This window comes from Mesoplodon bidens, assembly GCF_964165515.1.
Source record: "Mesoplodon bidens genome assembly, chromosome: 18".
Classification (NCBI taxonomy): domain Eukaryota; kingdom Metazoa; phylum Chordata; class Mammalia; order Artiodactyla; family Ziphiidae; genus Mesoplodon; species Mesoplodon bidens.
The window spans coordinates 14195737-14218424 of NC_138175.1; the positions used below are offsets into that span (position 1 = coordinate 14195737).

At 58.2% G+C, this 22688-nt stretch overlaps 1 protein-coding gene across 2 annotated transcripts; it reads right to left on the reverse strand.

Moving 5' to 3' along the window:
• Positions 1 to 121: 121 nt before the first annotated feature.
• Positions 122 to 21566, reverse strand: MTSS2 (MTSS I-BAR domain containing 2). Of its 2 annotated transcripts, none has more exons than XM_081215475.1 (14): positions 21371 to 21566; positions 16477 to 16538; positions 16315 to 16388; positions 15385 to 15469; positions 15209 to 15300; positions 15050 to 15124; positions 13558 to 13715; positions 13239 to 13346; positions 12204 to 12301; positions 10467 to 10689; positions 4372 to 4446; positions 3895 to 4071; positions 3545 to 3710; positions 122 to 3461 (listed from the first exon to the last, which is right to left on the reverse strand). In XM_081215475.1, exons 1-14 carry the CDS (start codon positions 21437 to 21439, stop codon positions 2674 to 2676), a joined length of 2250 nt encoding a protein of 749 aa, XP_081071601.1. In that variant the 5' UTR covers positions 21440 to 21566; the 3' UTR covers positions 122 to 2673. The 2 variants fall into 2 exon arrangements, with proteins under 2 accessions (XP_081071601.1, XP_081071602.1); XM_081215476.1 differs by having other exon boundaries at positions 10467 to 10593; positions 21371 to 21563.
• Positions 21567 to 22688: the final 1122 nt, after the last annotated feature.

Consider the following 22688-nt stretch of genomic DNA (forward strand, 5'->3'; position numbering starts at 1 on the left):
CGCCCCCCATCACGGAGCCCTGCAGGGAGCCCCGCCCCCAGCGGGGATCTGGGATGGGATGGGCAAGGGCTGGGGTGCTGGCAGGTGAGCAGTGGTGGAGGAAGCCAGGCGGAGGCAGGGGTGTTAATTACAGTACAACTTTATTAATACTGGAATCTTCACAGTGCATTTGTTACTTGTAGCGGTGACTATTTAAATCAAGGAGAGGGTGGGTTGCAGGGGCGTGGTGGGGGAGGAGAGGATCATTTATCCAAAAACGGACAGAAAGAAAAGAAACAAAATGGTTCAGATGGGATGGGGGTGGTGAGGGGGTGGTGGAGGGAAGAAAAAGTGAGTAGGAACCAGGAGGGGGGGCCTGGGGTGGGGAAATAAATTAAAAAAAGGAACAAGTTAACAGCACCAGAAAAGTTACTTCAGTCAAAAGACACTTTTTGAAAAGAATATTTCTCTGTACAAAAAGAAAAATGAAACAAACGTAAAGAAGTCCCCCAAACCAAAGTTTGTGATGCGGGATGGCTGGCTCGGATCCCAAAGGGGTGGGCCTGCAAGGTGGTCACTAAATGGATGCAAGGCGATCAAGGGGATGGAGGAGTTATGTACAGCCCTGGGTGGGGCTTGGAGGGGAAAGGCGCCACTGGAGTATGGGTGGGTGGGGGGCAGCTGTGCCGCACCCACCCCCTCCCTGGGTCTCCGAAGCCACCCCCCTCCCCAGGGGCAAGCTCTTCCTCATGGGGACTCAGCTCTCCCCCCACCCCACTGCCCCTTACCCTGCTCACATCACATAACCTGCATCTTAAAACAGCCCGCCTGGGCAAACCCTGTGGTGAGGGGCACTGTAAGCCCCGCCCCAAGCCTTCAAATACAGGCCATCTGCTCTCCTGGCCCCATCCTCGCCCGGCCCTCCTCCAGCTGTGGTGCGCTCGGCAAGTCTCCTTTCTCCGACCTAGCGACTTACAGGTACCGTTCTCCACCCGCCTTCGGGGACCCCGCGGGGCTCCATCCACTCAGGGGCATCCTTGGTTCCCCACACCCGCCTGGCTGCTGTGCCTGGACCCCAGTTTCCGGCACAAGAACTACCAGGAGCCCGGGCTCCATCCAGACCAGGAAAAGCCAGCTCTCCTGACCCCGGGAGGGGCCCCTGCCCCATGACCCTGCCGCCCTGGGCTGCCTTGCAGGGCCGCAGGAAGTCCTCCGCTCGCCCTTGGCACACGTGCTTTTACCTGCTTGGAGCTGGCGCGCAACATGGTGTGGGGGCACTCGCCACCTCGCTCCCCGCCGCCCGGACCATCCTGGGAGGGCAGCTCCTCTGACAACAGAGTCAAAGCTAATCTCCCCTGACTGCCCCCCCAACTTGGTCCACAGCAGACTGGCAGGAGGCCCAGCCCCCAGCCCTTTCCAACCTCACTGCGGCTTTGCTCCGGACGCTGGAGAGAAGAGCTGCTCTCTCGGCTCCAGAGCTGTTAGGCCCTCCTCTTGCCACAGGCCCAACGGCCAGTGTGGGCCCCCCCCGTCCCTCAGGCACTCTTGGACACACCCTGTACCGTCTACCCTGTCCCCACAAGCAGTCCTTGTCCGGTCAGCTCATTTTGTGTTCATAAAAGAACCCCCTCCCGTCCCTCCCCCCACCCCCAGCTCCAGCCCCCATCCCCAGAGGTGGCTGAAACCATCACCAGGGTTGGTCACCATGTGCCCGGATGGCGACGGCATCCGAAAGCAGCTCCTGGGGGACTGGCCAGGTGACCTCTAGCCTCTGGACTCCTTCCCTGCTGCCCAGCCCCGCCCTGCCTCCAACCCCAGCCACCCCTGGGGGGAGGGGATGCTGCTTTAGGGTCCCCAGCCTCCTCCAAGCAGGTCCCCTGCATGTTTTCCCCAAGAGGCTTGACTTGGGCCCAGGCCCCTTTCCCCGACGACGACAACGACGACGACGACGACGACGACGACGACGACGACGACGACGACGACGACGGCAGCGACGGCGGCTGGGCTCCCAGCTGCAACCTCCCCCACCCCGCCCCCGCCCCCAACAGCCAGCCATCCCGTAGAGCTTTCTCAGCAAACCAGATACCTTAGCCGGTTGGGCCCCTGGCCCTTGCACAGCTGCTCCCCGTGGGCCCTGCTCCCCGACGGAGAGGAGCCTGGAGAGGCAGAGAGATGAGACGACAGAGGAGGGAGGAGGAGGGGGCTCAGGGCGCGATGGGCTAGCATTCCGGAAGAGCCTGAGGCCACCGTCCCTGGGGAGGTGGCGAGAAGCTGGGCCAGGCTAGCTAAGCGGTGGCACTGCGGGCCCAGCCAGGCTGGTGGGACCGGGAGAGGCTGGCCCGGCCTCGCTGCTGTGGGCGGGGAGCGTGGCTCGGGGGCTCACCCACACCAGGAAAAGGCAGGGCCCGAAAGGAGGAAGAGGAAGGACAGAGTGGGCAAGCACAGGTTGAAACAGGCTCCAAATCCAAGTTCCAGGCCTGCAGGCTCTGTCCTGGCGAGGTTTGTTAAAGTCATTTCCTGTTTAAACCTTGAAATCCAAGATGAGTGTCTCTTTCCAATAAAGTAGCTTTGCCCCGTATCACTTTAAAAAAAAAAAAAAAAGCTTGCCTGGCTCTGCTCTCTCCTGTGCCTCTGCTCTGAGTGGTCGCTGCCCACTGACCAGGCCACTTGCCTCACCCGGGCCAGAGGGTGGGATCACAAGATGCGGGGCGCCGACCTGTCATTGGTGACGGTCCTGCGGAGCCGCACCCCACGCCGGATGGCCACCAGCATGTCTTCAGCCGGGGGGTCGCTGGTGGCAGCGGGGGGCGGGGTGGGAGTCTCCTCCACGGGGGTGGCCGACAGGGCAGTGGGGAAGGGGAACTGGCCCTCGCCCAGGGCATGGGCGCCGGCCACCAGCTCCCCGAGCTTCTCCACCAGGCTGTGCCGGTTGGCGGCCAGCTGCTGCTGCTGCTGCTGCTCCTCGTCGTCCTCGGCTGCCAGCCCGGCCCCCGGCCCCGGGTAGCTGGCGGCCTCGGGGGACGGGCTGCCCCAGGCTGTGTTGGGCAGGCTGAGCCTCTTCGGGGAGGCCCTGGCCAGGTCCGGGGCCAGGGGCGAGGCGGCCTCATCAGTGTAGAAGACGCACTCCTCGCTGCCCGCCCGCGTGGGCCCCACGTAGCCGGGGGAGTCGGGCACCGTGGGTGTCTTCACGGGGACAATGGGCGGCCGGATGGGGATGGGGCCGGCGCTGGAGAGGGTGCGGCGCACGGCGGGCTTGGTGGAGGGAGTGCGGCGGATGGTGGCCACGCCAGGGGGTGCGCCCGACGTGGTGGGCAGCCCGGCGGTGGGCAGCCCCGCAGTGGAGGCCGGGCGCTTGGTCTGGATCAGGCGGCGGTAGTTCTGGGCGATGTTGCTGTTGCGAGGGATGGTGGACGACTTGTCGAACTCGGGTGGGCCCTCCCCGTCTGCGTCCCCGTTCACTGAGTAGCAGTCGTAGTCGGAGCCTGGGGGGCAAGGGATGCGGTGGGCCTGGGGCCCTAGGGGTCTGTGAAGGCCCAGCCGCCTGCCCCCGGCCCCCAGGGCCTACCTTGGGAGGGGATGGTGTCCTCGGAGCAGGAGGGTGTGGTGGTCTGCGTGCTGTAGCCGCTCGAGTACTGCAGGGAGTCCCGGCTGCTCTTCTGGTGCTCCAGGCTCAGGCCGCGGGTCAGCACCATGGCCAGATCACTGGCCGCGGGGGACACCTCCTCACCGTGCTGGGGGTGGTAAGACTGCAGGCTGAAGCCTTGCTCCCCACTTCCCCCTCAGCCCGGACTGCAGGCAGCCCCCAACAGGCTGAGCGGTCTGAGCTGGCCCTGCGACCACTTGCCTGGCCTCCTGGAGCTGACCTAGGAGTGAAGGTGGGGCCCTGGATGGGCTGCCCAGGGAGATGCCGCTTACCTTGGCTGCGATGGTGGCAGGGGACATGCGGGGTCGTGGGGCCTCCTCTCCACTGGGGCCCAGGGTGCCCCCGCTGGCCGGGCCTGGCTCTGTGTCTCGGAGGAGCTCCACTCGGTCCTTCCTCCGCTGCAGGGTGCTGCCTGAGGGCTGCTCGTGGGGGCCGGCCTTGGCCCAGTCCTGCAGGGCATGGCCAAGGGGGCCCTCACTGTTGTTGAGGTTCAGGGTTTCCAGACCCACATGGGGCCTCAGGCTCACAATCATGGCCAAGGACAGAGCACAGAGGGCGCTGTGACACCCCAGTCCTGCCAGGCCCATGGGCAGGATGAGGAGCCCCGGGAGGGGAAGATGTGAGCGTGTGGGGAGTGGCTGCAGGTGGTGCCCAGGAGGCCTGTCTCGCGGGGAGCAAGTGCTTCGTGCACGCCCCTCTGGTTGAACCTGGGCCCTCCCTGTGTCCCGCTGTGGGTGGGAAGCACTGACCGTGGTAGGGGAGCTGCACTCGCTGACGGACTGGCAGGTTTCCGAGGCCTCGGAGGATGCTGAGCTGGAGGACTTCTGCCACGCAGAGGTGAGCAGGCAGGCAGATGGGCGGGGAGGCAGGAAAAGAGGAGGGAATAGATCTGGTCACAGCGCTGGCACGCAGCAGGGCCTGCTGACTCAGCATCCCCACCCCACGCCCTCCAGGGCCACGGCCACGGCCGTGAGCATATGCAGTGGAAGGCAGCACCCAGAGCACACGCCATGGGCAATGACCTGCCCCCCAGCCCAGCCCAATAACCACACACTTTGAGGATTAACAAGAGGACTGGCTGCTGATGGCCTGGATGTGGTGGGCAGGGAAAGAGCGATACTAAGGAGGGCAGCGGGGTGCTGGCTTGAACTGCTGGGTTGATGTGTCACTGTTTTCTCAGAAGGGCAGGCCTGGGGGAGGAATACAGTCCAGAGTTCCATCCTATACATGTTAAGCTGAGCTGCCTGTTAGGTATCTATGCCCAGATGCAATGCAGGCAATTGTATTTACAGTCTGGAGTTTAGGGAGAAGTCAGGTTTGGAACCACAAATCCAGCAGCCGTCGGACAGAATAAGGTCACCTAGGCAGTCAGGATGACGGTGGTTAGAGAAAAGGTTCAAGGACGTCAGGCCGACATTCAGTGCTTTGGAAGAAGAGGATGGCCCAGCGAAGAAGAGTGACAGGAGCTGCTGGTGGTGTGGAGGAAGACCACGAGCAGGTGGTGTCACAGAATCAGGGGAAGAACCTGACGCGCAAAGGAGGGAGGGTCAGTTGTGCTCAGCTGCTGGGGGTCCGTGCAGATGAGGCAGAGGGGTGTGTGTGCAGACCTCCAGAACTGTTTCACAGGATGGTGGGGCACAAGCCCACTGCGGACAGGACCGAGGGTGCCCAGGAGGCTCCTGCTCTGGACAGGGGCAGGAACTAGGTGCCCTGGAGGCCCCCCAACTCAAAACAACCAAGAGGGACTTCCCCGGTGGTCCAGTGGTTAAGTCTCCACGCTCCCAGTGCAGGGGGCCTGGGTTTGATTCCTGGTCAGGGAACTAGATCCCACATGCATGCCGCAACTAAGACCCGGCGCAGCCAAATAAATAAATACATAAATAACAAAAGAACAACAAAAACAAAGAATGAAGAAAAAAGCAAGGGCAGAAACAGGACCATGAGGGTCCTCAGGGCAGAGGCTGGCTTCAGCACTGTGGTTGAGACTGGGCAAGTGGCAAGGTGGAGAGCTCACCCTGTCGATGACCCAAATTAAACCTGGAAGGGAACTAATCAGTAGCACCTCTCCAGATCCTGTACCAGCCAAGTAAGATTCTCTAAATCATCCTGGTTTAGACTCCCAGATCTTTTTAATAGTTTATGATGAGCCAAGATGACTAAAATAAAAGGAACTAAACTCTATAGGTAAGGATTCGGAGGAAATAATAAACACATTTAGAATTTTACCAATATAATTGTTAAGACAAAAATAAAAAATAAAAGGAAAAAAGTATTTGGAAAACTCAACGGAAAAATTCAACACCCATTCATGGAAAACAAAATACTTAGACTAGCAACAGAAAGGAACTTCCTTAATCTGATAAAGAGTTATCCACAAAAATATCAATACTTTTCTTTCTGAGGTTGGAAAAAGATAAGGATGCCCACTATCACCATTTCTATTTAGCACTGGAAATTCTAGCAGTGCAGTAAAGCATGAAAAAGAAGTAAAAAGCAAAAGGATTGGAAAAGAAGAAAATAGTTGTTTGTAAAAGACATGACTGTGTATGTATTATAGAATATTCAAAAGAACTAATATGTGTTTTTAGCGAGGTTATTGGATACAAGATGAACATAGAAAAAAATCAAATTGCTAAATATCAGCAGCTAAAAAACAAGTAAAAGACTCTGAAAAAGCCAAAATAATTTAAAATAGCATCAATAAACATCAAATACCCAGGGCAAAAAATCCAGCAGTAGATGTGCAAGATCCTCACATGAAAACTGCAAAATACTATTGAGAGAAGGTAAAGCCATAATAAATGGAGAGACATATGTAATCCCAGTCAGAATCCCAGGGGTTGTTTTTTGTTTTTTAGTTTTTTTTTTAGTGGAAACTGACAAGCTGATATTAAAATTTATAAGGAAATGCAAAGGGCCAAAAATTGACAAGGTAATATTGAAGAATATCAAAGCTGGAGGACTTTTTTTTTTTTTTTGGGGGGGGGTTCGCGGGCCTCTCACTGTTGTGGCCTCTCCTGTTGCGGAGCACAGGCTCCGGACGCGCAGGCTCAGTGGCCATGGCTCACGGGCCTAGCCGCTCCACAGCATGTGGGATCTTCCCAGACCAGAGCACGAACCCGTGTCCCCTGCGTTGGCAGGCAGACTCTCAACCACTGCACCACCAGGGAAGCCCTGGAGGACTTTTATTACCAGATATCAAGATTTTTTATAACGCTATTAATAATTAAGATGGTGTGGTATTGGTACAAGAACAGACAAATCAACCAGTGGGATAGAATACAAACTCCAGAAACAGCTATGCATTCACAGACACCTGTTTATGACAAAGGTAACACACTACAGTGCAGTGGAGGAAAAGATGGTATTTTCAAAAAATTGTCAATTAGATATTCATATGGAAAAAATGACCTCTACCTCACCACACACACACGCACACACACACACACACACACAATCAATTCCAGATGAGCTGCAGATCTAAATGAAAAAAAGGTAAAACAAAAAGGCTTTTTTTGGAGGAAGACATCTTTGTGACCTTGGAGTACACAAAAATACCTCAAACAGGACAGAAAAAGCAATAACAATTGAAAAAAATGGATAAATTGGACACATTAAAATTAAGAACTTTAGGTCATTAAAAGACCCCATTAAGGGAGTAAAACAGCAACCCACAGAATCAGAGAAGATTATCAGATGAAAAGACTTGTATCCACAATATATAAGAAGTTCTACAAATCAACAAGAAAAAGACAACCTAGGAGAGAAAAATAAGCAAAAGATCTGAACAGGTCCTTCACAAAAGGAGGATATCCAAATGGCCTTTAAAGTATGAAAAGGTGTTCAACCTCATTAGTCATCAGGGAAATACAAATTAAAAACACAGGGCAATATGATATAACACCTATCAGAATGGCTCAAATGAAAAGGATACCAAGGTCTGGTGAGGAGGTGGAATAGCAGTAAACCACTGCTGTGCTCTTCCTGCCCATTTAATTACGGGAAGACATCAGAGACACTCGAGATGAGGGATATTCTACGAAATACATAACCAGTATTCAAAAGTCATTTAAGAGGGACTGAGGAGCCATTACAGACTGGAGAAGCCTAAAGAGAGACAATAATAAAATGCAAGGTAGGGTCCTGTGTTGGATCCTGGACTCCTGGACCAGGAAAAGGACGTTAGTGAGAAAGCTGGCAAAATGTGAAAAGAGTCTGTTGACTAGTTAACAGTATTGTGCCTGTGTTAATTTCCTGGTTTTGAAAATTGTTTGGTAGTTACATGAGATGTTAACATCTGGGGAGACTGTGGGGAGGGTGGGTGGGAACTCTGCACTCTTTTTACAGATTTTCTACAAGGCTAAAATTATTTCAAAATTAAAAAAACACAAACCCTTAATGGATAAGTTAAATAGCTATAAAATAGAGAAAAAGTACATTGGAAGATGAACCTGAAGAAATTATCCAGAGAAACAAAGAGATGGGAAATATGAGAGTAAAGAAACACACAAATGAAAGTAAGAATAAAGAGATAATGGTTGACAGGCTTCCCTGGTGGTGCAGTGGTTAAGAACCTGCCTGTCAATGCAGGGGACACAGGTTCGAACCCTGGTCCAGGAAGATCCCACATGCTGCGGAGCAACTAAGCCTGTGTACCACAACTACTGAGCCTGCGCTCTAGAGCCCGCAAGCCACAACTACTGAGGCCTGCACGTCTAAAGCCTGTGCTCCGCAACAAGAGAAGTCACCGCAATGAGAAGCCTGCACACCGCGATGAAGAGTAGCCCCCACTCGCTGCAACTAGAGAAAGCCCGCGCGCAACAAAGACCCAACTCAGCCAAAAATAAATAAATAAATAAATTTATATATATATATATATATATATATATAAAAAAAGAGATAATGGTTGAAAATTCCTAGAACAAATGAAAAACATGAATACAGAGATAGAGAAACACAAACACACCAAGTGAGGTTAAACAAAAACAAATCCACAATTAGATACATTGTAGAAAAACTAAAGTGGCCAGAGAGAGAAGTCAGATCATTCACAAAGGCACAACAGTGACTGACAGCGGACGTTACAACCAGCCACAGAAGCCAGAACATGGGGGGAATATATCTTCAAAATGTGGAAACGGAGTAACTGTCACCCCAGAATTGCACCCCTGGCAAAACTAACTTTCAAGAAAGAGGAAAAATATAAAGCATATTTACAGATAAACAAAGACTGAGAGTTTACTACTACAGACCCATTCTAAAAGAACTTCTAAAGGACATATTTTACTTTAGAAAGAAGGAAAGTGACCTTAGAAGGAAGATGGGATACAAGGAAAAAATGAACAAAAAAAGTATAAACACATATGGGTAAATCTAAACAGATACTGTATGTATAAAATAATGATAAAATTAAGAAGAAAAATGTCAATCATGGGGACGATTAAAAAGGAGATATATATAGCTAATAAGGGGAGGGAGTGGGTGACTGAAGTTAAAATATATGTTAAGGTCCTTGAATTATTCAGGAGGTGGGGCTGTGACTTTGCTACGGATGCATGGTAAAATTTCAAGGTAACCTGTAAAAGAAATGAAATAAGAAGTATAACTTAAAATCCAGTAGAAGGAAAATAATGGGGAAAGGAAAAAACAAAAAGCAAGAGAAGAGATAAAAGAAGCACAGAAAAAGCAGAATGAATAGAAAGAAAAAAGTAAGACAGAAGTCTAAATATTGCCAGTAATCATAATAAATATGAATGGACTAAAAATGTCAATTAAGAGATTGTCAGATTGGATAAGAAAAGAAAATCTAGGCATATGCTGTTTATAAGAAACTCATCTAAAACATAAGGACACAGTGAGCTTAAAAGCTGAGACAGAAAATGGTACCATAAATATTGAGCAAAATAAAGCTGAAGGAGCGGTAGTAATAACGAAACAGACTTTAAGCTAGAAAACATAAAAGTAACAGAAAATCAACTACATCACATTAGGAGATTCAGTTCACTAAGGAGAGTTAACATTTTGAAGTTGTATGCACCTAATAAGATAGTCTCAAAATATATAAAGCAAACGGATAGAACTAATGGGAGAAATGAACAATTCCAGCTTTTCAACTACTGATAGGTAAAGCAGACAGGAGTGAATGGGGAATGAGGTAGAGGTGGTCAGTGTGGACAAATCTTTTGAGAAGTTTTGCCGTGAAGGAGAGACTAGGTGGCTGGAGGAGAACATGGAGGAAGGGAGGGCTTTTAAGATGGATGATACCAGAGCATGTGTTAGTGTACTGATAGGAATGAGCCAGCAGAGGAGGGGAGACTGGCAATGCAGTGGGGACATCCTTGGGCAAGAGAGCAGGAAAAGAGAGAATGCTGAGCTCAAATGGAGGCACTTGCCATGACGGGGAAGGACAGCACCCTGGGCATGTGGCCTGACCTCCCTCTGTCTCCTGCTGTAGTTCTCTGTTTCCATCCCACTGAGGCTGCAGGATCCGAGCCTGCATCTGAAGAGATTCTTGGGCCAGTCTCTGTGTTCAGAATGAGCTGGCCAAAGTGTGGAGAAGGGGGAGGATGTCTGCAGATCCTGGGGCTCCTGGGGGTACCTCCTAGGGCCAGCCACTCCATCACAGCCAGCCTATGCAGGGGGAGGGTCACAAGGTGCCAGAGCTGGTAAGCTGCTCCAAGACCTAGGCTTGAGGCAGTGAGTTCAGGTTGGTCCTCAATGTGGTGGCCCTGGGGAACTCCAGGGCTAGTCTCAACAGCCATAGGTGGCCCCCGATGTGGATGGCCTGAGGCTGGCATGAGGCCACTGCACCCTACCCCAGGTGGTTCAGCAGATGCCCCCTCACCTGGCTGGTGATGTCTGAAGGCATGGGCGAGGGGGGCTTGGAGTAGGTGGCATCCTGGGAGATGAAGCCAGAGTCGTGGGAGGAGACGCTGGAGAGGCGGGCGCTGGCGGTGGCCGGCTGTGCCAGGCTGCGGTAGCGACAGGTGGAACCAGGTGAGTATGTTTGGGCACCCCCAGGCCATGGGGCTCCTCCACCCTTGGCACTGCTACTGCTGCTGGGGGCGCTGGGGGAGTGAAGGGGGGCGCACAGCAGCCAGACAGGGAGACACAGGGGTGTGTGTGGAAGGGTGACAGACGAGGGTGGGGGAGAGAGGTGAGGGGCAAAGGAAGGAAAAGACAATGTCAGACTACAAGGTCCTGAGACCAAAGTGCCACAGAGGAGCTGGGTTCCAGGACTGTGGGACAGGGTGGGGCCTGGGCAAGGGACCACACTGAAGAGCTGGCCCAGCGCCTGCCCCCGGAGCACCCCAGAGCTACCTCCTACTCTGCCATCAAGAAGAGTAGACCTTAGGTTAACAAGGAGGAAACGGAGTCACCCAGCATCAGTTTCCCAGTTAAGCTACAACCAGACATAAGTCTGATCATGACTGTCTTCTCAAAGTCTGATATTTGCCATCAAATCCTAATTGAACGTCTACTGCGTGGTGACGGTCTGTGTGGGTCTTGGACTCACCATTGCCCTCATCCTTTCCGCCCCCTGAAGGGCGTCCAGCCCTCTGTAGTTCATATCCTCTATGCAACCATTTCATCCCTGGGCAACGTTCCTGGCAATGAAGGTCACCTTCCTCCTGAGCATGACCGGGAAGGTGCCCAGGCTCCACCCTTGGTCGTGGGTGTCCCCTGCAATCAACTCTCTGCTCCTGTGCCAGTCACCCACCCGGGGTCTGAAGAGCCGCCAGTTGACGTGGACCCTCCTCTCGCTGCAGGAGCAGCTGACTGCTGTGCCTGGCTTATTGCCCATGCCCCAGTTGCCCAGCCAAGGTGGATCTGGGGAAAGGGTGCCTGGCACAGAGGGGTCTCCCTGCCAGTAACTTGCGCTATGCTCACTGCCCTCCCGCCGAGGAGCCTTGATCTTAAATAGCTCTCCAAGTCCCACCCAGGAAGTGCTCCTGAGCCTGAGCCTGACCGGTGACTGAGCAAGACCTTTGGCCTCTCGCTGGCTCTGCAAGACCTCAGGGCCCAGCGTAGGCTGAGGTTCGGGCCCGTGGCAGCTGCCCAGGCACCAGCTCTCAGGAACCACCCAGGCTGCAGTGTCCATAAGGTAGTAAGCCTGTAGCCTCAGCACATGTTCCCCGACACCTCCACAGCCCTCCCCATCTTAGATTCTTACTACCGTCCCAGCACAGTGCTGAGCCTGGCAGAGTCTAGTGGTTAAATGCTGGGATTTTGTACCTCAGCTTTCCCTTCTGTGAAATGGAGACAACACCATACCTGATACGGTGGTGTTAGGATTCAATGAAGAAAATGCATAAAGCGTTTAGCACAGCACCTGGTGCGTACTTATTGCTCCATAAACGAAGCTGCTGCCCCTCCGCCCGCCCCCAACACACGCCCGCACTAGCAGCAGTCTTGCGACGAGAGTAGTTTCCCCTATGCTTGCAGATTCCTTGATGACATAGGAGTTGTGTGGATTCTGGGGCCCTGAAGCTATTCTTGATGCAGTTTTGGTGGGACCTTCCCGATTCCTTGCTGCAGTACCCCTGCCCCTCCCTGCACCCCACTTCAGCCCCCCACTGACCTGCACATACTGGACTTCCGGGAGCTGGAGCTGCTGGGCGATGAGGGTGGGGTCTGGTAGGACCAGCTGTAGTCTGAGCCCTTCAAGTCTTTGATCACCTGGATGGGGACATGAATGGGGTCACTGGAAGCAGCCCTGCCCTGCAGAAAGCCTCATCATTTTCCTGGGCCTCCCCTCTGAGGGCTAGTAGGGCCAGAGGCCCCCGGCTGTCTTCCCAATTGAGAACTGGGCCCAAAAGAAGATCCCTGGGAGTCTGAAGCCCCCTGCCCCCCAGCCTTTTCCTAACACAAGCTCCTCACTCAGGGGCAGGAAGCAGGGCTGCCAGAGGGCTGGGGGGGATGCCTGGGGAGATTCTGCCCCCTCTGCTTCTCAGGGAAGCTACGCAGGCCAGGACATGGGAGAACCTGGTGCTCCTGAGGACTCACTGTCGCTGGCAGAGGAGCCAGGCCAGAGTGACCATGAAGGACACCACGGGGTTCAAATCCTGGCTCTGCTCTGCTCTCGGGCAAGTTCCTGGCTCTCTCCTGGGTTTCTCCTGTGAAATGCAGCCAATCATTCCTATTTTAGAGGGCCACTGGGGTGAATAAATGAGGCAACCCATGGGAAGTGCTCCGTGTGGGCTGGGCACACAGTAGGCGCCTAGTGAGAGCAACGCCACGGCGCTGTCAGGTAGGGCTGACCCTAGTGCAATGGGAGCACGGTGGTGAGGTGAAGTGGGCAGGGTGGCACGTGGGGGCAGGAGCGTCTGGGTCTAGGGGAGCTGACGGGTCTGGGTGTGGATGGCAGGTAGGCATCATCAGGCCTTGCTTGCTCAGGAGGATCCTGCAGATCTGGGACTTCTGCTCTTGATATACAAGCCCCCATTGGGTCCTGGGCACACCACCCCTCACCTGGGCAGATGCTCCTAGATCCCCACAGAAGGTGGTCCTCTGTGTCCAGCTGCCTCCCCCAAATGCTGTCCCCTTTTCTCCTCTATCATCCCCAACCAAGGGCAAGCCATCCCCTCCCCTGTCCTGTCCCCAGGGCTGGCCGCACCTGCTCGCTGGCGGGGGGCAGCTTGTGTGGCTCCGCGGTCAGCACCACCAGGTCATCGATGATGCCCTGCAGGTGGGTGATCTCTCCCAGCATGGTCAGCTCGCCGTTCTGATGGAACAGTAAGTCAGCCTCTCGGCCCCGCCCCTGCCCACGCACCCTGGTGGACCAGGCCACCCCGGGTCTCCCCTCCCTCACCCCTTCCCACCAACCAACACTGCTTGGGCTGATGGGGGCTCCCAAATCATGGTTCTTGGGAACCCCTCAACTAGCCCAATGGTGGAAGACGCTCAGAACGCCTCTCTGTCCCCGAGGAACCCACCACCACAGGCTGCAGGAAGGTGATGAAGGTGCAGAAGCGGCCACGCTCCTCAGTCAGGGCCCGGCGCACCGCCTGCTTCTCCGTCTCCTCCAGCAGCAGGTACATGTCGTTCACGTCCTGCAGGGCACTGTCCAGCTGGGGCTGCAGGTCTCCTTTCCCTGGAGGGGTTGGGAGGAGAGGCCACGCTGGGGATGCCGGCCTGGCCCACTGCATCCACAGCTCAGACCCCGTGGTGGTGTCCCTGGCCGTGGGGCTGGGTACTGCCATGGGGGCCAGGGGGTTGGGGAGGGCAGTCGGGATGCTGGGGCTTGTGGAAGGGCTGGTACCCAGAGCAGACAGAGAGGACAGATAAACAAAGCACACAGGAAAGATACCAAAGCTGCGAAGCCACCCAGGTCCTGGGGTGAGCAGAGCCCTGGGCAGCCCCAGGGCCGCCCTTGGAGCAGCTGCGCTCAGGAGAGCCCAGTGGCAGCCTCCACAAGAGCTGAGACTTCCACCCCCCAGGATACCCTCACTGCCCGTGGGGTGGTGGCCCCTCACGTCCCAGGGCACAGGGAGGAGGAAGGGAAGCAGGACAAAGGAGAGCGTGGGGGGCGCAGCTGTAGGCCAGGCCACGAGGGGGTGTAGGGGCCAAGAGGGCTAGGGGCTGGGCCCAGGGGACAGGGAACGGGGTGCCTCCGTATGGGTCCCCACTCAGCTCAGGGAATGATGCACAAGGACAGCAACAGCGACACCAAGAAGCGGCGAGAGAGACAGGGAGAGGCAAGAAGATGATGTAAAGGAGACAGCGAGACAGGAAGTGGGGGGGCAAGAGGTAAGGACTCTGGGAGGGCCTGGTGGGGGCGGGGCAGCCAGGGCCTGTGTCCCCACCCTGCCCGGTCCAACCCCTCTTGGCCTGGCAGACTGACCCAGCAGTGGCCCCGGACTCATCCCTGGCCAGGGGCCCCAGGGGCCCCAAGGGGACTGTGCCCCAGGCCCCTCCCTCGCTGGACCGACCGCCTTCCTCGCTCTTCCTTGGCCTGGAGAGGCTCCTTCCAATGGCCCTGAGCTGGGGGAGACAGACAAATGCGACAAGGACGACAAGGACGGGAGGAGCAGCTGGAGGGATGGACATCTGACTTACCAAGTAGCTCTACAGGAAGGATTGGGACGAGGAGAGGAGAGGAGAGACAGAGAAAGAAAGAATGTGTGAAAGACAGCCGGATGGACAGAGCCGCTCCTGGGGGTGGGGGGGTGGGGCCTGGGGGGGCCTGGGGGCGCCTGGGGGTCCTGGGCCTGTTGGCCTCCTGCTGCCTCCCTGGGAGGGGAGGTCCTGGGTCGGGTCTGGGGTGCAAGGTGCTCCCTCTGCCCCACCCAACAGGTTGGAGGGTCCTGTGTGCGGGATAGGGCCCCTCAGGCCAGGATGATGCCCTGGGGCGCCCCTCAGGGCGGCGGGGAAGACAGAGCGGGGCCCCGTGGGGCTATGCCTCTGTGGGCCAGCTCTGGGCTCTACCTTTGCGTGCTTTCTTCTGCAGCTTCAGCGTGTCTGAAGATTTCTTCTTGATCTCATGCCTGGCTCGTTTGTACTCTGTGCAAGGGATGAGAAAGGAGCCCTGTGACGGCGGTTTCCGCCCAGTGTGGGGCGGGAAGCACGGCCGAGCCCCAGACCCACCTTTTGCGTGGTCCTTGTCCAGCTGGTTGGCCGACTTCTTCCAGTCCTCGATGCGCTCCTGCAGTGGGTTGATGAGGCTCTCCAGAAGCGCACTGTGGGCGGGGGCAAGAGGGTCAGGGCCACCACGGAGGTGTCCCCGTGACACGCCCCCCTCCCCGACCGCAGCGCCCACTCACTTGGTGAACTGCCGCAGCTTGGTCTCGATGCTGCGGTGGCGCATGCACATGCGCGTGAGCGCCGAGCCGATATCCCGCGTGGCCCCTGGCGAGGCAAGCGCGCAGCATGTGAACGGGCCCGCCGGGGCTTCTGCAGTCCCGGCCTCGGGCCACGAGGGGGCGCACCGGCCCGAGAAGGCCGAGCCGGCACCCCGCGCCCCACCCCCCAGCTTTCCGCAATCCTGCCGGCCTCAGCAGGCGACTTGATCTTTTCTCAGTATTTACCAAGGCCCTCCTCCGTACGGGCCCCAGGTCCTGCGCATCCTGGCTATGCCAGCCTCCTGCAGCTGCGGCTGCTCTGCTGGTCGGGCCAGGAGCTGCTCTTCACCCCAGCTGGGAGAGGCTGGCATCAAAGACCAACCAAAATCCCCTCCTGCCCTACCAGGAACCCCCTCCCGGTGTGCCCAGATGCAGGTGTGAGAGTGCCAGCACGCGCCCACTGCCTTGGTTCTCACCACCCGAAGGAGCAGGGGACCCAGGTCCCTGCTACTCAGACCAGAATGCAGAGGAGATGCCAAGGCCAACAGGGAATGTTCACCTGCCCTCTGTGCTCTCAGAACTGGCAGAAGGGGGTGGAAAAGAAGAAGCCACAGTCAAACTCACCGTAGGGAAGCATGAACAACTGTGGCTGAGGGGTCAAACCAGACGCCCAGAAGCGAGAAGGGAACCCCCCTTTGTAACATCCTGTCATCTTTCGCCCACTCCTGCTTGCATGCCTCTAATGACGAGAGGCTCACTCTCTCCACAAAAAGCCCATTCCATTAGGGAGCAGAACTCAAGGTCCCGACTCTGGGCCTGGTGTCCTCTTCCCGGTTTCTATTCCACTCAGCCTTTCCAGCTTCCAAGCCCAACCTGGGGCATCCCCAACCTCCAGCCATGCCCCCTGCCTACCTCGGGTGTTGGTGGCCATGTCAGCCACTTTCTGGAAGGCATCCAGGAAGGCCACAGCAGCCAGCACAGTGGTCCTGGGGAGATGGACAGCGGGATGGTCTGTGGGTGAGGTGTCTTTTCTACCCATTCCCTCCCCAGCTGGGGCACCCTCAGCAGCCTCACCTCAGCTGGGAATGCAGCTTTGTGGCCTTGGAGTTGAAGTCCTCCCAGATGGGGTAGGAGCTCTGCAGAGATGGGAGAGGAAGGGAGACTCCATGAGGACTGCAGGGCTCTACCTGAGCTGGGCTCCCCACATGCCTGGGTCCAGACTCTGGGCAGTTTCTGAGACAGCAGCCCTGCCCCTGTGGAGAGGAAGGCTCCTGGGCTCTCTAGGGGGACAGGCGACCAAGCACAGAGACCTGGGGCATGAAGGAGGCCTGGCCCTGGGAACAGGCACCTCTGCCCATTCCTCCCTTCCTGACGGTCAGGAACTCTGGCCCACTGTCTGCAATGGCGGCCCACATCCTCAACGGAGATGGAAGCAGTGAATGGCAGGTCCTGTCTCCTCGGGGATGGGAGGGGCCTGGCAGGGAATCTGGGCTGAGCCACATGAGGGGCACTATGTTCCCCCGACACAGCCCAGGATGGTCCACATGGCATGGGGGCAGAGGCACAGTGCCAGGGCTCAAGGCATGCCAGGTCTAAACTGGGGCCTCTGGGGCCCCCACCCTGTGCCCTGGAAGCAACTGCCAGCCCGGCCATCCATCCATCCCGGGCCAGCAGAAGTGGCTCCCAGGCCCAGGGAGGCTATGGCTGCTTCAGAGCCTGGCCAGCCTGCCTGGGACAGTCAGGCCCCAGGCTGAATGGGGCCTTGTGCGGCCAACAGAGCCACCTTTCTCCACCCCCGGTTCTCCTCCCCTCCTGGGGACACAGTGTGGCCTTTATCCCAGCCTGGCCCAAAGTTCTGAGTTGGGAGGGGGTTTCCCAGTAGGGAAGCCAGGCTCTTGGTGACCAAATTGTCCAGTGAGATCAAGGGGTTTTTCTGGCTAATGGGCCCTCGCATGGCTGTTGGGTTCTGGCCCAATGGCCCTGTGGAAGACTTGATTCTTGAAGGGGAGCCTCAGGCCGGCAAAGCCCCTGGCCCCAAAGTGCTTCCGACCTTCCCTTCCATGTGGGATGGGATGCTGGGAGCTGGGGCCTTTCCGGTGGAAAGGGGGAAGGCAGAGACCCCAGTCCCCAAGGCCTCAGAGGGAGGCTCTGCCGGGCTGGAAACACAGGGCCAGCCTGCAGGGGTGGAGAGGACAGGGCAGCTTCTGGGAGCCTCAGAAACTCCCTCCCCTCCCAGCCCAGCCCAACCAGTGGCCAGGGAAAGCAAATATTTGAGAAGTTCACACAGGCTGGAGCGGGAAGGGGGAGGCTGTGCGTGGGCTGTCTCCATGCGGCACGGCTCAGGGTAAAGGAGCCCGGGAGGCCGCCCCTGACAGTCCTGAGGGCCTGGTGCCCTCCCTCACCTCAACACCCTCAGCCCTAAGCCTTGCCAAGACCTCCAGGGAGGAGGGATGATGCTGTGGGTACAGGGGTCCAGAGGCACCGTTCTGGCCCCCAGAAAACCTAAGCACCCCCAGCAGCCTCTGGGCAGTCTCAGAGGGCAGCAGGCTGGGAGAAGCTGGGAAGACACAGGTCCCTACCCCATTAAAGTCCCTGGCTGGGGCCCACCCCGACGCTTCTGCCCAGTCAGGATGGCTCCATCCCAGATCCTCACAGCCTTGGCTTTCCCGGTGGAGAGCGGACAGGACGGGGCATGGGGGAGGCCAGGCCCGGCCCCTCCTCAGCAGATGGACAGGAGCACCTGGGTCTCTAAGGACCTGAGACTCCACCCCCCACTGGTAACTCATGAGGACCCCAGAGGTGAGGTTGAGGGGCCGAAGCAGCCAGAGCCCCAGGGGTGTCCTCAGTCTTCACCTGGACCTGTGCCCTCACGTGGGCCACACCCTGGCTGTCAGATTCTAGGACTCTGGTTTGTTATCACTAGTGACAGGGACTGCTACTGTCTGTCGATCAAGAGCGTGTGGTGGGCCAGGCACTGTGTGATCGCATGGAATTCTTACAATGACCCTGTGAAATGAATACTGTTGTCACCCCCATTCTACAGATGAGGAAACTGAGGCTCAGAGAGATTAACCGGCTTCCTCAAGGCCATCAAGTGCCAGGGTCAGGATCTGATCCCGTCTGACTGGTCACTACAAGTCAGGGATCCCCCCCCCACACTTCTGGGATGCGGGGAGACGAATATCTGGGCATCGAGGGTGGGTAGGGGGCAGGAACTACATGGATGGGAGAGACGCCCAGCTCTGCCCCCAGAGCAGTGGGCTGCTCTGGAGGGGAGAGGTTACATGCTCACTAGAGGTGCTCAAGTGCATGGGATGAGACCAGTAGGCAGGCTGCTGGGCCCCAGGCCCCTGGTACCCGGACACTGTCTCTAACCGAGCCCTAGGCTGTGCAGATGAGCGACTCAGGCTGCAATCCCAGAGAGGGGGCTTTCTGGGTGGCCTTGGGCCAGGGCGTCCTCTCTGAGCCTGTCTGCTCACCGGTAAGGTCAGGATGGGAAGTGCACCGATGTCAGCAGGTCAGTATGGAGACTGCATGGAAAGCACTAGCACAGTGCCCAGCACACAGTAAATGCTAGGTTAATGCTGGCGGACAGAGCAGATACTTGACCCCTGCTTCCCTGCCAGGAGCCTCTCCCACCTGGCCAGGGCCTATGTGTCTAGGTGACACTCCCCACTCTCGAGGGCAGGCAAAGATTATGACCCTGTTTTCTGGATGGGCCAGTGCTGCTGAAGGTGAGGCCTGGGGCTGAGGCACAGCCCTGGGTGCCACACCCAGCCCGGTCATCTTGGGCAAGTCCCTGCCCTTCTCTGGGATTTGATGGGCATCTGAGCTAAATGAGGCACAGCAGGCAAGGAAAGCTCCCGAGGGCCCCCTCCCGATCCCTGAGCTACTGTCCTCCTCCAGGCCGCCCCAGGCTCCAGGTGTAGGTCCTCTTCCCCCTACTCTGCCTCTCCCACGCCAGGGTCTGGGCCTCTAGGGGGGCCAGGGTGTGCTGTTGTGGGGCCTGTGGCCGTGCGGTGGCCGTGCTGTGGCCGTGCGGTGGCTGTGCTTGCCCTGTGTGGAGGGGCCTCACAGGTAAGCTCAGTCTCCTCAACCTGGCCACATTCCTCTACGGAAACCCTGCTGCTTCTGTGGCTCAGGCCACAGAAGGAAACAGCCAGAAGCTGTCCCTCAAATCCAGATGATCGACCTCCAGGTGGCCCGGTCCCCTGCTCTGTCCCTGGCCCAAACACATGCATGTGTCGTAGGTATATCAGGACTTGGCATCACCGCAGGTGAAACCTCTCCCAGTTTGCTTCCACACATCAGAAAATCCTGCCTCAGTCACTTGTTACAATCTGGGCCCAATTCCTTCTATCTCATCCCAAAGTGCCTTGCAAATTGCCTGGAGAGGGAGGGAGACAGTCCTGCCCCTCTGCTCTGTGCGAAAGCTGCTGCTCTCTGCAGTGTTTGTGGAGAGGATGCCAGAAGGAGGAGGGTGTGGGAAGGTCCCCCTCTGCCAGCCCTGGGAATGGGTGGGGGAGGGTTGTCTGGGCTGCTTGGTCCCAGGATGGAAACCCGGTGCCAGGGCTGTGATGTCCACAGGGCAGGAGGGGCTGCGGAGGGCAGAGAGAGGCCAGGACTTTTGGGGGCCGGCAGAAGCAGCTTGGAGTGGAGTTGCAGGGGACGGAGCTCTCGGGGGAGCACCCTATACGGGGGCAGTGAGTGGCACCTATGCATGCTGCTAACCCTGTAGTTCCCAGTGCGGGTGGCTCCAGTTCTCTTGGGGGTGGGGGGTGGGGTGCAGGGATCTGGCAGCTGCCCCTGGGGCTGTTCTCCTGGCAGCACTGGGAGAGCCCCCCCAAGGGCCTGCTTGGGCACTGTGGTGTGTCCTCCCGGGGCCTGCGACGTCACGGTAGGATTCTATGTTGTGTACTTGGGAGTGTGAGATAGGCTGTAAGGGCGGGGGTCTGGCGAGGTCCCAGTTCTCTCCCCTGCTCGTCCCCTGCCCCACAGGCCTGCCCCAGAGGGGAAGGGTAGAAATGCTGCCTCCTGGCCCCCGTCGTGTCATCGGAGCTGCCAAACCCTAGCCTCTTTGGGGGAGAGGATCCCCCTCACTCCCTAGACCACCAGTGAGGGATGAGGTCAGGGAGTGTCCAGCAGTCTCCTTAATGACCTTGAGCCATTCCCAGGCCTCAGTTTCCCCACCTGGTGAGCCAGCGGTGGGCCAGGAATTGGTGGCCCGCTGCAGCCTGACCTTGGGCAATCATGGAGAGGGGCTGGAGCTGACAGCCCGGAGCAAGAGTAGCCCTTCCCTGGGGCTGCTCCATCAACCCAACCTTCTCCCTCCTCCTCCCAAGGTGGGGACAGAAGCCTTGGGATGCAGGAACGCTCATCGTGGAGACCTTGGAGTCCTGGAGCTTGTTTTGGGGGACCCAGGCAGCGGGTGAGGAGGCCGAGGCCGGCAGGGAAGGAGTTAACGGTTCCCTGCTTTATTATTTTTCCCTGCTTTGGCGGTGACAGCATTGTCTGGGCTCCCGGGCCGTCGTGGGCGGGGGAGTAGGGGGGATGGTGGTGTTAGGGGGCGGAGGCCGGAGACCCCGGGCCCGTTAAAGGGCCGTGGAGTCGCTCCCGGAGCCAAACCCCATTCATGGTTTGGGGGTCTGGGGCGCGGGGAGCCCGCGTGTGCGCAGGCTCGGGTCTGGTCCCCAAGGGGGCGCTGCGACCCGGGCGACCCGGGGCTTGGACCCCGGACACCGCACGGACACCCCGACACACGAGCACCCACACCCCCAAGACGGGCACCCAGAGACCCGGGCGCACGGCAGTCGCAGGCCAGACGCGCTCAGACAAGGACAAACAGACACGGCGGCGCACGGACACAGCGGGGCACGGCTGCCCTCCGCCACGCGTCCCCAGAGGGGGCACGCACCCGCATAAGCACCCGCGCGCCCGCAGGGTGGCCAGCCCCGCCGCGCCCCGTTACCTTCATGTCGTTGACGATGGCCTGGAAGAGCCCTCCCAGGGCGCCGCACTCCTTCTCCGCCGTCTCCATGCTCGGGCCGGGCGGCAGCGGCGGCGGCGGGGCACAGGCTGGGCGCGGGGACCCGGGCCGCGGCGGCTTTCGCTCCGAGGCCGGGTCGGGCCTGCAGCCTCCGGGCTGCGCTCAGCGGCCGGGCGCGCCGCGCTCGGGGATCGCGGGCCGCCGCGGGGCGGCGCGGGCCATGTCGCGGCGGGGCTGGCGGGCGGCGCGGGGGGCGCGGCGCGGGCAGTTGGCGGCGCAGCCTCGGCGCGGGGAATGGAGCGGCGTCCGTAATCCGAGCCGCCGAGGCTTGGACGTCACGTGGACGCACGGAGGGAGGGCCGCGGGGAGGGGCGGGGCAGGGCCGTGGCGGGAGGGGTCTGTGGGAAAGACCGGGCGAGCTCCGGCCCATTCACCAGGAATGGAGCCCAGGCTTTGAAATCCGAGCCCCGGCGCGGCCGAACCGGTCGGGCTAGAGGGCCCGGCAGGCGCAGGCGCCACCGCGGTTCGGGGGCGGCGCTGGGGCGGGGCTGCCCGGCTTGCCCGCGGGAGTGGGACCAGTGGTTGGGTGCCCGCTCCGGGAAGGTGACTAACACCACCCGGCCCCCCACCCCAGCCTTTGGTCTCCGGCCGGTGCGTGTGTGCGTGCGTGTGTGCGTGCGTGTGTGTGTGTGTGTGTCGGGGGGTGGGTGTTCCCGCGCTTTAAGAAGAGGGGGGGCAGGCTGGGGTCCTCGGGGCGCATCCCGTGGGATGGATACACCACACTCAGCAGGGGCGCACGGTGCCCTGGAGGCCGCCCGCCTTGGAACGTTTTATCCCCGGCACAGAAGGGTTTGGACCCTCCTCCAGAAGTTCTCTGGCTCCTTTTCCAAGCAGTGCCAGTGCTGATGCCACCTGCCTGGGGTGCCCCAGGCCGGGCCTTTGCGGGGGTGGTGGTGTACTGGTCCTCAAGCAACCTCTTTCCTCGGGTTGGGGCCGTGTGGGACCAGCAGAACAGAGGTGGGCCACTGTCCCGTCTCTGACGACAGGGTACCCACATATGAGGATGCATGTGTGTGTACGTTGGCCATGGTGAGTTCAGTCTGTCATCCTGTTCTGGAGACTCCAGGCAGGGAAACCTACCCTCCCGGCCCTATGCTGGGGCTCTGGGGAAAAACCCGCGCAAGATCCTTCTCTTCTATTCCAGGGACCCACAAGAGCCACTTGGGAGATCATTAGGCCAATCTGAGGCTTCCCAAAGCCTGGGGTCAGGTGGACTCTGGCTTATAGGTTTGGTGAGCTA

Bases quoted from the DNA above. Each gene is read 5' to 3' on its own strand.
- MTSS2 (XM_081215475.1), bottom strand. From the start codon at position 21,439: ATGGAGACGGCGGAGAAGGAGTGCGGCGCCCTGGGAGGGCTCTTCCAG. The intron at 15,470-16,314 runs GTAGGCAGGGGG...TTGCCTCGCCAG, and splicing joins CATGGCCACCAACACCCGAG to GGGCCACGCGGGATATCGGC. The intron at 13,716-15,049 runs GTAGAGCCCAGA...CAACCCCTCCAG, and splicing joins GCAGAAGAAAGCACGCAAAG to GGAAAGGAGACCTGCAGCCC.